The sequence below is a fragment of the Nerophis ophidion genome, linkage group LG06, assembly GCF_033978795.1.
Source record: "Nerophis ophidion isolate RoL-2023_Sa linkage group LG06, RoL_Noph_v1.0, whole genome shotgun sequence".
Classification (NCBI taxonomy): domain Eukaryota; kingdom Metazoa; phylum Chordata; class Actinopteri; order Syngnathiformes; family Syngnathidae; genus Nerophis; species Nerophis ophidion.
In genome coordinates this window covers 35204173-35216846 of record NC_084616.1, presented here as the reverse complement: position 1 = coordinate 35216846, position 12674 = coordinate 35204173, and the positions used below count along the sequence as shown (strand labels likewise).

Below are 12674 nucleotides of genomic sequence, written 5' to 3'. Positions count from 1 at the left end.
CCACATCTGAGGTCCTCTCCAAGGTTTCTCATAGTCAGCATTGTCACTGGCGTCCCACTGGATGTGAATTCTCTCTGCCCACTGGGTGTGAGTTTTCCTTGCCCTTTTGGGGGTTCTTCCGAGGATGTTGTAGTCGTAATGATTTGTGCAGTCCTTTGAGACATTTGTGATTTGGGGCTATATAAATAAACATTGATTGATTGATTGATTGACACCTGAGCCATCATAAATTAATAAAATCTTTAATCGACATGAGAAAGTAGACAACGCGATAAACTGTTTGGGACTCGAGGGGATGGTTCCATCTTTCGGCTGCGCGCTAATGGCGGAGTTAGCGAAGATGCGGGCATCATGCACACTGCCTGGCCATTTTAAAGTCACATTCATAAAGCAATATTTGTAGTCACACACTGCCTGTCACGATCACATCCACGGTAGGGAAGGACCAAGGTTTCTGGTAAGTAGAATCACAGCTGACTGTTCGAAAGTTTGAAAGTTCTCTTTCCGTCTGAGAAGTGTTGTATCCGAAATAGCTGCAATCGCCCGTTGCCTTCTTTTAAGGTATTCATGTGTGATTTCCAAAAGCAACTGTACACGTAGAAGAAGGAGAAACACGGGCATGTCTGCACGATCCGCCTCTATCTTTGTTATGAAGTTGGCTCTGGCGCATTGTTTCTGGTGTCACTTCCTGTGGTGTGGATACGGTCTTTCTGGCGTCACTTCCTCTCCGAACTCACTTTGTAAACAATCAATGAGTCCATACAAAGCTAAGTGCTGGAGATTCAAGAATTACACGGCTGACTTACCCGTGTAAAAGTTTGTCCGAGGAGGGGGACCTTAAACGCTGATTTAGTGTGGCCTAAACGGGGTTTAGGCTAAATGATTATTCGTTAAAGGGGTTAAATGACTTAGTGTTGACATGGCCTTAATATCCTTTGTGTTCTTTGATGTTTCCCTCTTACACACCCCTCCCCGTCCCCAAAGTGTTTACCTGTTTCTCACCTTTTTTGTAAGGAGCACCGAAAGTTGGCAGACCTGTCAGCGATCCTGTTCTGTCTCCCTGTAATGTTTGTCTGATCTTGAATTTCATTGTGCTGAAAATCTTAATTTCCCCTACTTCTGAATCTGACTTAAACAAGTTGAAAAACTTATTCGGGTGTTACCATTTAGTGGTCAATTGTACGGAATATGTACTGTACTGTGCAATCTACTAATAAAAACCTCAATCAATAAAAACTACATCATATATAGACTTGCAGTGTGTATACAAAACGTTGGTGGAGGGTTTTGAAGTTGTTTGAGAGGGTTTTGAAGTCAACAACAGTGACTCCATTTAGCCACATCTTCCAAGCGTTTTTTATCTTTAAAAACCCCCCAAAAAAGGCATGTGTGTTCTAGTCTCTAAGAATGATTGTGAACGATAGACAAAATTCCCCAAAAACTTCAGTTCCCCCTTTAACAATTGCACACACAGTCTTAGTAAATCACTTGCAACACGCCAACTAATAGTACCGTATTTTTTGGACTATAAGTCATAGTTTTTTCATAGTTTGGCTTGGGGTGCGATTTATACTCAGGAGCGACCTATGTGTGAAATTATTAACACATTACCGTAAAACATGGGTGTCAAACTCTGGCTCGCGGGCCAGATATGGCCCGCCGTTTAATTTAATTTGGCCCTTGAGGCAATATCAAATTAACATTAGGGCTGGCCTGCCGGTAACACCACATTCACCGCTAATACTCATACTTCCCAACCCTTCCGATTTTCCCAGGAGACTCCCGAAGTTTAGTCCCCTTCCCGAAAATCTCCCTGTGCAACCATTCTCTCGATTTCCACCCGGACAACAATATTGGGAGCGTGCCTTAAAGGCACTGCCATTAGCGTCCTCTACAACATGTCGTCACGTCCTCTTTTCCTCCATATAAACAGCGTACTGGCCAAGTCACATAATATATGCGGCTTTCACAAACACATACTTGGTCAACAGCCATAGAGGTCACACTGAGGGTGGCCGAATAAAAAACTTTAACACTGTTACAAATGTGTGCCACACTGTGAACCCACACCAAACAAGAATGACAAAACACATTTCGGGAAAACTCCCGCACCGTAACACAACATAAACACAACAGAACAAATACCCAGAACCCCTTGCAGCACTAACTCTTCTGGAAAGCTACAATATACACCCACCGCTACTACCAAACCCCGCCCACCCCATTTTTATTTTATTTTTGAATTTATTAGCCTGTGGAAAAAGTTAATGTTGATATTTACCTCAGAAAGCTCCAAATAGAAAAGAGGAATTATTTTTTTTAATTACATTTGATTTAATATACCACTGATGTTTTTTGAAAGTTGATTTTTCACTATTACGTTACATAAGCTCTGCTTGTTCCATGGGAGGAAGCCCAAATACCCTGAGGGAACCCACGCAGTCCCAGGGAGAACATGCAAACTCCACACAGAAAGATCCCGAGCCCGGGATTGAAACAGGATTACTCAGGACCTTCGTATTTTCAGGCAGATGCACTAACCCCTGTTCCACCGTGCTGCCCTATTTAAGCCTTTCTTGTTCAAAATTCATTGCAAAACTGGTTTGGGTCCATATTAAAAGGTTAATTTGTTCAACCTCGGCACGCGGCTTTGTTCAGTTTTAAATTTTGGCCCACTCTGTATTTGAGTTTGACACCCCTGCCGTAAAATATCAAATAATATTATTTAGCTCATTCACGTAAGAGACTAGACATATAAGATTTCATGGGATTTATCGATTAGGAGTGACAGATTGTTTGGTAAACATATAGCATGTTCTATATGTTATCGTTATTTGAATGACTCTTACCATAATATGTTACGTTAACATACCAGGCACCTTCTCAGTTGATTATTTATGCGTCATATAACGTACACTTACTCACCCTATTGTTCACTATTCTTTATTTATTTTAAATTGCCTTTCAAATCTCTATTCTCGGCGTTAGGTTTTATCAAATACATTTCCCCAAAAAATGAGACTTATATATGTTTTTTTCCTTCTTTATTATGCATTTTCGGCAGGTACGACTTATACTCCGGAGCGGCTTATACTCCAAAAAATACGGTACGTGCTTTTTTAGAGATTGCACACGCTAGTAAATCAGGCCAAAAGAATACACTGTCCACCGCAAAACCGTGATAACAAAAACATTTGCCTCCTGCCCATGGTGAGGTGTTATCACACAACGTTCCACTTTCATTGGTGCATTGCAAGTATGGAGTACTCCACGCCGCCATCCGGCTCAGCCCCCCCAGGGGGGAGAGAGCATCCTCTGCGCGTCTTGTGCACATTCACGTTGGCATACAGCTCGGCGGGTCCATCCTGAGGACTGAAGTCCACGGTAGTGTAGATCACTGCGGCCGTCTCCTAGAGGCAAAAAAAAAAAACACTGTCACCAAACATGGTCCTTGTGTTTAAAACAGAAGTGTGACAAACGTGAGTCACTGAGGTCTCATGTTTCCTTTTTAAACACCTACTGTGGCCTCTTGTTTGGGTGACTCATGCAGACAGTTTCCATACTTGTCTAGAAAGAAATAGGCAATGATTCCATTTTGGAAAATTGCACAATCCACAAAATGTTTAAGATTTTGCGGATTTTGCAAAATGCACACAAACACACACCTCAATGCTTACCTAACTGTTTGGATTTAATCTTGAGTCCAAAGAAAACGGCTCCAATCAAAGAGGAGACAGCAATGATGAAACTCACGGACACAACGAGAGCTACCAGTGGACCAAACGTCCAGACAGTCCTGGAAAGCAGACAAGGATCACCATTGTGTTCAAGCATCACCAAGCTGCCAGTAATGTGCGTTAGAGTGAAACCAGTACGTGGGAGGCTCGCTGTGCTCCCGAGCTACTTGTGTACCAGTCGACTCTGGACTTGTGCTCGGCATGACGGGGTCTTGAGCGGTTTTGAACAGCGTGTCCTTAGACTGGTTGTGGTCAACTGAAGCTTCTGCACATTGAAAGCATTAGGTCACACTAAACAATACTTTAGGTTATGTTGTTCATCGGTGTTAACTCATGTTCTTAATCATGTATATATACAGATTAATCGCCCGATTAATTTTTACCGTACAGGCTCCTTTACCTTCGAATGGCTACCTGAAAGAGATTGTTGTTACCTGAGGGTTGTTAAACGGTCAGTGATCAGGTTAATGCGTACATCAGTGCAAAGACGAGTGAGGAGACTCTGACTGGTGTGCTCACTTTGCAAGCAAGTATTGAATTTCCACAATTTTTCACAATTAATCAAAATTCGAAAATTGGATTAATCTATTTCAAAACTAATTATTTAACAGCAGTAAAACAAATAAACATTGCCCAACTAATTATTATAGTGGTTTAGCACTAGGGCAGTACTCATGGAATTAGTCGCAAAACATTATCGTAATAATCATGTAAAAAAGTAAAATTTTGACCTACTCAGTGGCCTAGTGGTTAGAGTGTCCCCCCCTGAGATCGGTAGGATGTGAGTTCAAACCTCGGCCGAGTCCTACCAAAGACTATAAACATGGGACCCATTACCTCCCTGCTTGGCACTCAGCATCAAGGGTTGGAATTGGGTGTTAAATCACCAAATTCCCGGGCGCAGCACCGCTGCTGCTCACTGCTCCCCTCACCTCCCAGGGGGTGATCAAGGGGGTGGGCCAGATCCAGAGGTCAAATTTCACTACACCTAGTGTGTGTGACCATCATTTGTACTTTAACTTAACTTTAACAATTTATTTTGCCGGCAAATTGCACTTCAAAATACAACCCGACCTGACTTGAGACAATAAGATTCGAAGGTTTTGAACAATGCCGTGCGCTTGTGATGGCCCTGCTTACCCATCACCCGATGCTTGGGACCCTAGGCTGTGTCACATTGAATGACGTCTGCTTTTTCTCAGGTTGCCATGGAGACACTTGACTGAGCTTGATTGAGTTATGTCCTAGTGGAGCTGGGATAGGCTCCAGCCAACCCGCAACCCCGGGAGAAAATGGGTGGCTGGATAATTCGCTCTCTCTTTCCCGCTCTCTCTTATATTAAATATAGTACGGCGCATGCCCATACAGTCATTTCCTGTGCTGCTGGTGCAGCAAGAAGTTCCGCTGAGAGAGCTGCCGGACACGCTCCGCGACCACGGCCGTTAGGTCATTCTGCACTCAGCGCACCTGGTTCTGATGAGCCTCAGCAGCATAAAGACCAACGCAACAGACGATCCAGCGCCGGAACGTAGTTCTCTATTCACAGTAAGCTTTGTGTTTCTGGCTCCTCTCCTATGTCTGCTCTCCTTGTTCCCTCGCTCCTTGTGCTGACTTGTCCCTGTCATTTCCCTGTAATCGCAGTATTTTCCGTCGCATTAGAAGTGTGCTGTGCGCCTCACTTCTCTGGATCTCCCTCTGGACCCTGACTACCTCCCTCGATCCTCGACTTCCCTCGCTTTGGACTTGTTCGACTCTACAACCAACACACACTAACAACAAACTCCTGGTAAATAGTATCTTGTTAATTCCTGCACATAATCTTGCATGCAAACACATAGTAGCATACACACTCCACTCACTCATCGAAAACTTAATAAACCCTGTTGAGTGAGACTTCCTGTGTTGTGCCCCCTTGTTGTACATTTTTCAAAGTTTCCCTATTTCAGGTTTGACGGCCCTTTAATCAGGTAGTGATAATTGGGGGCTCGTCCGGGATCTGAACCCAGGACCTCTAAAATCAGAAAATATCTTTTTTGCGAGTGATATTTGGAGACAAAAAATAGATTTGTGTCAATATATTGGGATGTATTAAAAAATTATAATAATCATGCGGGGGACGTCGTGGCAAAGTTAAGAGAGTGGCCGTGCCAGCAATCTGAGGGTTACTGGTTCAATCCTCACCTTCTACCAGCCTAGTCACGTCCATTGTGTCCTTGAGCAAGACACTTCACCCTTGCTCCTGATGAGTCCTGGTTAGTGCCGTGCATGGCAGCTCCCGCCATCAGTGCGTGAATGTATGAGTGTGTGTGTGTGTGTGTGTGTGAATGGGTGAATGTGGAAATAGTGTCAAAACGCTTTGAGTTCCTTAAAAAAAGGTAGAAAAGCGCTATGCAAGTACAACCCATGCTCGCAAGTATTTAATCCCGATTAATCAAACTGCAAAAAGTGTGATTAATCTGATTAAAATGTAATTGCTTTTACAGCATTAGTTAGCACTCCTCTCTGAACATTAATACAAGCAACACGCTGTCCAGGGTGGTCCACTTAGAGTCTAAGCCCGGACATCCTGGGTTGCCATGGCAATATCACAAGTCATAATCAAGTCAAAATATTTTTTTACCTGACAGTGCTTAAGCAAAGGGCCGTGTAATATTGCAAGTGAATAAGTAGACTTACCAGACACCTGAAAAACATAATCTGTGTACATGTAGTTTGGAGCGCTCATCACCGCACATCTGTAGTGGCCTCCGTCAAGAATCCCAACCTTTGATATTTTGAACACAATCCAACTGTCTGTTTCAAACTTGGTGACTCTTCCTCTCAAAAACTGATGGGTGTATCCTGAACTGTCCAGAAGGGCATGACATCCACTTGGATAAACCTTACAGCACGACTTGATATTTGCATTATAAAACGATGGGAAGTCAAGTCTCAGAAAAATGTTGCCAAACTCCTCAACCGTCTGCATCGCTCTTGACCCAGCGATCTCTGAAAAACAAAAGCCAGGTCTTAGCCCATCAAAACAGGCAGATAGTAATGCCTTTTTTTTTGTAGCTTACCTAACAAAAGAAGGAAGACGAAGGACAACTTCATTCTGAAAGTATTTTTCAAGGTAGATGACTAGTTTTGAACGTCTTATTCTCTTTTTAGACGCGTCCTTGCAAACAAAAGAGGAAGGTGTAAATTTAGCAGCATGGTGCCCGGGAAATGTGATCCTTCTTGCACGTTTGTCATCAGAAATAATGCCATAACTTCCCTTTTCACGTTAACTTAAACCTACATTGCATTGTTAACATTGCGTGAAGGACATTTGTCGACAATAATTAGGTTCTAGGGCAGCACGGTGAAAATGGGTTGGTACGTGTGCCTCACAATATGAAGGTCCTGAGTTCGATCCTGGGCTCGGGATCTTTCTGTGTGGGGTTTGCATGTTCTCCCCGTGACTGCGTGGGTTCCCTTCGGATACTCCGGCTTCCTCCCACCTCCAAAGACATGCACCTGGGGATAGGTTGATTGGCAAGACTAAATTGGCCCTAGTGTGTGGATGTGAGTGTGAATGTTGTCTGTCTATCTGTGTTAGCCCTGCGATGAGGTGGCGACTTGACCAGGGTGTACCCCGCCTTCCGACCATGTGCAGCTGGGATAGGCTCCAGCACCCCCGCGACCCCATAAAGGACAAGTGGTAGAAAATGGATGGTATAGGGGGAGGTGTGGTCAGTGCCTGTTGGAGAAAAATGTACCGCCGCTGTCCATGGTACTGACGATGAGCACTAGCAGGCAGGGATGCACCTGGGCACCTGGGCAGGCATGTGATGACGGCGAGACACAGCTGGCAAGTGATAAGATTTCACAGGTGGTACGTGTTAATCTAATCATTTGTTGTCTTTAACAGTAAGCAGCCGGGAGCGGAGGAGGAGAGAGGATTGGTAGTGACTGCAAAGTCACAACATGCTGGAAAGCCTTTTGGAAAGATCTTGTCAAAAAACATTAAAACTTTGTCAACTTGGCACGCCTGGCTGTTGTGACGTGTAAGTCAGTGGAACCGTTAGGAAGCGACTTCGACAGATGGAATTAGGTTCTAGTAACATCACATTTTTTGGGTGTTTGGGGTGGGCAGGGTGGGTCGGGGGCGAGGAGTGTGTATAAAATCAAGTACTTAGGCATGGACTCTGCTCCTACAAAAATTTGTAAAAGAATGGGTCGCTCTCAGGAGCTCAGTGATTTCCAGCATGGTACTGTCATAGGATGCCACCTGTGCAACAAATCCAGTAATTAAATTTCCTCGCTCCTAAATAATCCAACGTTAACTGTCAGCTTTATTATAAGAAAATGGAAGCATTTGAGAACAACATCAACTCAGCCACGAAGTGGTTGGCCACATAAACTGATAGAGAGGGGTCAGCGGATGCTGAAGCGCTTAGTGCAAAGAGGTCGCCGACTTTCTGCAGTTAGTTGCTACAGAGCTCCAAACTTCATGTGATTCACAATTAGCCCACGTACAGTAGGCAGAGAGTTTCATGAAATGGGCCTCTTTTTCTTCCAACATGACTGTGCACCAGTGCACAAAAGTCCATAAAGACATGGATGACAGAGTCTGGTGTGGATGAACTTGACTGGCCTGCACAGAGTCCTGACCTGAACCCGATAGAACATCTTTGTGATGAATTACAACGAAGATTGAGAGCCAGGCCTTCTCGACCAACATCAGTGTGTGACCTCACCAATGTGCTGGAAGAATGGTGGAAAATTCCTATAAACACACTCCACAACCATGTGGACAGCGTTCCCAGAAGAGATGAATCTGTAATAGCTGCAAAAGGTGGACCAATATTATATTGAACCCTATGGGTTATGAATGGGATGACGCTTGAAGTTCATGTGTGAGTCAAGGCCGGTGGCCAAATACTTTTGGCAATAAAGTGTATCTCAAACATCAATCTATCCATCCATTTCTACCGCTTATTCCCTTTGGGGTTGCAAGGGGCTCTGGAGCCTATCTCAGCTACAATCGGGCGGAAGGTGGGGTACACCCTGGATAAGTCGCCACTTCATCACAGGGCCAACACAGATAGACAGACAACATTCACACTCACGTTCACACACTAGGACCAATTTAGTGTTGCCAATCAACCTATCCCCAGGTGCATGTCTTTGGAGGTGGGAGGAACCCACACAGTCACGGGGAGAACATGCAAACTCCACACAGAAAGATCTCGAGCGCAGGATCGAACCCATGACCTTCAACATGTACATTGAAAAACAAAGTGAGGAATCTAAACAAAGTGTTTTTATTTGGTGTTAGCCTTTAGCTTATTTAACACTTCAGATTCACCAGAGGACAAATGCAAAAAAGGTACATATGTACATATTCATTCTCAATAAACATATTCTCGCTATTCTCACAAATTAAAACATTCGTAAACGCTGTGTAGAATTTTCAAAACATGATAAATTAACCCCCCCAACCCCCAGCCCCCGACAACATTGTCTTGCAAATCAAAACAGCTGAGGCGCTCTAAGCCGATAAAAGAGAAGAAGAGGGTTTAAACTGCACGTCCATGAACTGCAGGATGAAGAAAAGAAGTGCAAAAAAAAAAGAGCGAACGAGAGTTGCAGTAAATAGACCATAAGTTGAATGCACAACACAAGCTGAAGTCATGCTCCTTTTTTGTAGTGGTTTGTACATATTGTATTTTTTCGCAAATGGTTGCCGTCTACTCTTCTGTGAAGGTAATGACGTCGTAGTGGATGCCCTGCTGCTGAAGTTGCTCCAACTGCTCAGGTGTTGCTTCCGTGTAGACGGCTTGAGCCTGTGCCATCGCTGTGTCTGCTACTGCTAAAAATAGAGATAGACACTAGTTTGTTGAGCTTGTGGAAAATGTGTGAATTATGTCAATAAAATGTAAACCCATGTGCAACCCTAGGGTCCAAAACAGGAATTACGTGTGTTCCTTATATGATATGACTGTTCAGTTTGAAGGTAAGCGGTCTAAAATTTGGTCATTGCATGATTTCAATGTTGTTAGAATAGGATATACAAATTAAGTACACACACACACACACACTGCACTTTTGGGGAAATTTTGACTGTCATTCAAAATCACTATGTAATACGCATTCTAATTTGTAATATACATTAACGGCAGCAATATTCCATTTACATGTTGTGACTTGCATATTAACCAAGTATTAGCGATAATGTTATTATAAGGGCTGACATCGCATTGATCACAGCGTGATTAGGCAGCTGTTAGCAAACTGAGTCGGTGAGCTGCTGCATAGCCACTGAGTTGGTAAAAGTTAATTCTGGATTATAAATCCTGTCTCTCGCTTGTATCCTAGAAAGTTGCCAAAAACCAAGAAGTTGGTCAACTTTGAAATTCAACTCAATATACATAATGTATTATGTATATTATGCTTTTTAAATGAAAACCAAAAACTAGCACATTTTTGCCGATTTTAAAAAAAGAAAATATAATTTTGGATAATGAATAATTCTCAGAGCTTGGGTGAGCGTGGGTTAAACTGCCATTAAACTGCTGAAATACAATGAAAATGATCTTGCGCAGTCATTTATCATGGCAGCATTATATAAAAGATCTGTCTAGACCCCACAAACTCAACTAAGTGCTGCTTTCTTTCTAATTTTAGCTCATTAGACGATAGAAAATATTCTTTTTGTCGACTGTACCAAAACCAATGTTTTTATGATTTTTTTGGACCTATTTAAGGCTTTAATTACCCCAACTCAAATATTCCATTCTGCAACTTATACTGTATGTATATTTTTACAAATATTGCATGTTCTGCATTTTCCTATTTTGATTTTTTTTTTCGACAAAAAGGCCATACAAAAAAGATCAAATAAATAAATAATAATGATAAAGTACAAACAGATATATATTAAGTTATTAAAATATTTCAAGCATTGAAAGTAAAAAAAATGTAATTCTGTCACTTTTGGATTCTAAGATTAATTGTTAAACTAAATCCACAACAAATATCAAAATAATAGGATTGTCCCACATTTTGACCACCTAAATATTTGCTTAACAGGTTTTTGTTAATTCTTCAAATCAAAACCAAACATTTTTACGGACTTTACAGGGAAGTGAAAAGATGGCCAAAGTTCTAACCTAAGCCAAATAGCATTGGGAGGGGCAAAACAACAGCAGGGTATTTTATAGTAACTGTAAGTCAAGTCAAGAGTGAAGCAGAGAACACAATCTTGCCAAAAATCCAAAAGGAGAGCAGACCTGTGACAGCAGAGTGGGCGGCGGCCTCCATATCTTGCTCGTCCGAACTGGCAGGCAAGTACTGGATCTGACTGTCATGGCTTACTGCGATCTGAAACCACAAAATAAGTGAAACAAGTTCTCACACACACACACGCAAACACCTCACGTTCTAACACTTGTTGTGTTTTAGGTATATCACCTGTTGCTCCTGCAGGAAGACTCCTTCGTGCTCATACTGGATGATGTGTCCATCTTGCATCTGAGTGACATTTAATATATCCCCCCATCAGCCTCTCATTCATCTTTCAGCTCCAGTGACAAGTGTTACACACTCACCTGTATGTGATTGCCATCTGCTACTACAACATACTCCTGTGGGATCAAGTGCTGCACTCCGTCCTGGGAGATGATATACTGGACCTGAACACAGGTGTTCATTGTGAGTCAGTAACTCAGACAACAATCACTAGGGAGGTGGTAGAATTACAGAAAGGCTCCTAACCTCCGTGACCTGGTTTTCTCCTGTCATAAGGTGCTGGACCGTCTGTCCATCTATGGTGGTTATTTGCTGGATGTACGTCCCCTCTTCCTGATAGATGCAAGCATTGATCGTGTCAAACAGTAAATATGTAGATTGATATTCTTAAGGTAAATTGAAGGGGTGTCCCGATACAATTTTGATATAATATCTAGTGTCACAGTGGCGCATGTGGGCGTGACCCCACGATGCAAAGAAGGTAGGCAGTGTGTATGGTCCCTTTGATAGGTACCATACGTACGTACGTACCATAGGTATGAGTATCAAAAACCACAAGCACCGGCGTAGGACGAGCAGTCAACAGTGGGTGACAACGCAAAAGATAGCCATAAACAGGAGAAGAAATGAAACATTAACTAAACTGTGAACTCAACAATGCACCAGTGCTGTCTAAGACTGTTTTTCAACCACTGTGTCATGGCACACACTGTGAAATACAGTCTGGTGTGCCATCTGAGATTATGTAATTTCACTTAATTGGGTTAAAAATATTTTTTGCAATCAAATAATTATAATCCGCAAATATTGTGCCGTAGTTGAGTGTCGGTGCTGTCTAGAGTGCAGCAGAGTAACCACGTTATACTCTTCCATATCAGTAGGTAGCTAATTGCTTTGCAGATGTCGGGAACATGTTTTGTTGTCGTGATCACAATATGCAGACGACAGCAGTGTGCAGGTAAAAAGGTATGTAATGCTTAAACCAAAAGTAAACAAAAGGGGAGTGCCAATAAGAAAACGCATTTAAGCTTAGGGAAGGCTATGCAAAACAAAACTGGAACTGAAGTGGCTGCAATGTAAATAAAAACATATTGCTGGAAGACAGCAACATTTTACAGTGTGTGGTGCTGAGATGGCGTCCACAAAGTACATCTTAAACAACTTAAATAGTCTTGATTTCTAACACAAAGCAGGTGCGAGGATTAGCGCTTAAAGGAGGACTTGAAACTACAAACCCCGTTTCTATATGAGTTGGGAAATTGTGTTAGAAGTAAATATAAACGGAATGCAATGATTTGCAAATCCTTTTCAACCCATATTCAATTGAATGCACTACACAGACAAGATATTTGATGTTCAAACTCATAAACTTTTTTTTTTTTTTCCAAATAATAATTAATTTAGAATTTTATGGCTGCAACACGTGCCAAAGTAGTTAGGAAA

The 12674-nt window shown here is 42.4% G+C and overlaps 1 protein-coding gene across 1 annotated transcript in view; it reads right to left on the bottom strand.

Moving 5' to 3' along the window:
* Positions 1-226: 226 nt before the first annotated feature.
* The window catches only part of LOC133554571 (uncharacterized), a 42928-nt gene continuing 30480 nt past the window's right edge, over positions 227-12674 (bottom strand). Inside the window, exons 37-47 of the mRNA XM_061903494.1 lie at positions 11478-11564; positions 11312-11395; positions 11175-11234; positions 10994-11084; positions 9455-9573; positions 6797-6993; positions 6414-6745; positions 3876-4002; positions 3678-3796; positions 3521-3567; positions 227-3410 (exon numbers count right to left, since the gene is read on the bottom strand). Coding sequence (XP_061759478.1) covers positions 3240-3410; positions 3521-3567; positions 3678-3796; positions 3876-4002; positions 6414-6745; positions 6797-6993; positions 9455-9573; positions 10994-11084; positions 11175-11234; positions 11312-11395; positions 11478-11564 — 1434 coding nt within the window. The 3' untranslated portion in view covers positions 227-3239. The remainder of the gene's footprint in view (positions 3411-3520; positions 3568-3677; positions 3797-3875; positions 4003-6413; positions 6746-6796; positions 6994-9454; positions 9574-10993; positions 11085-11174; positions 11235-11311; positions 11396-11477; positions 11565-12674) is intronic.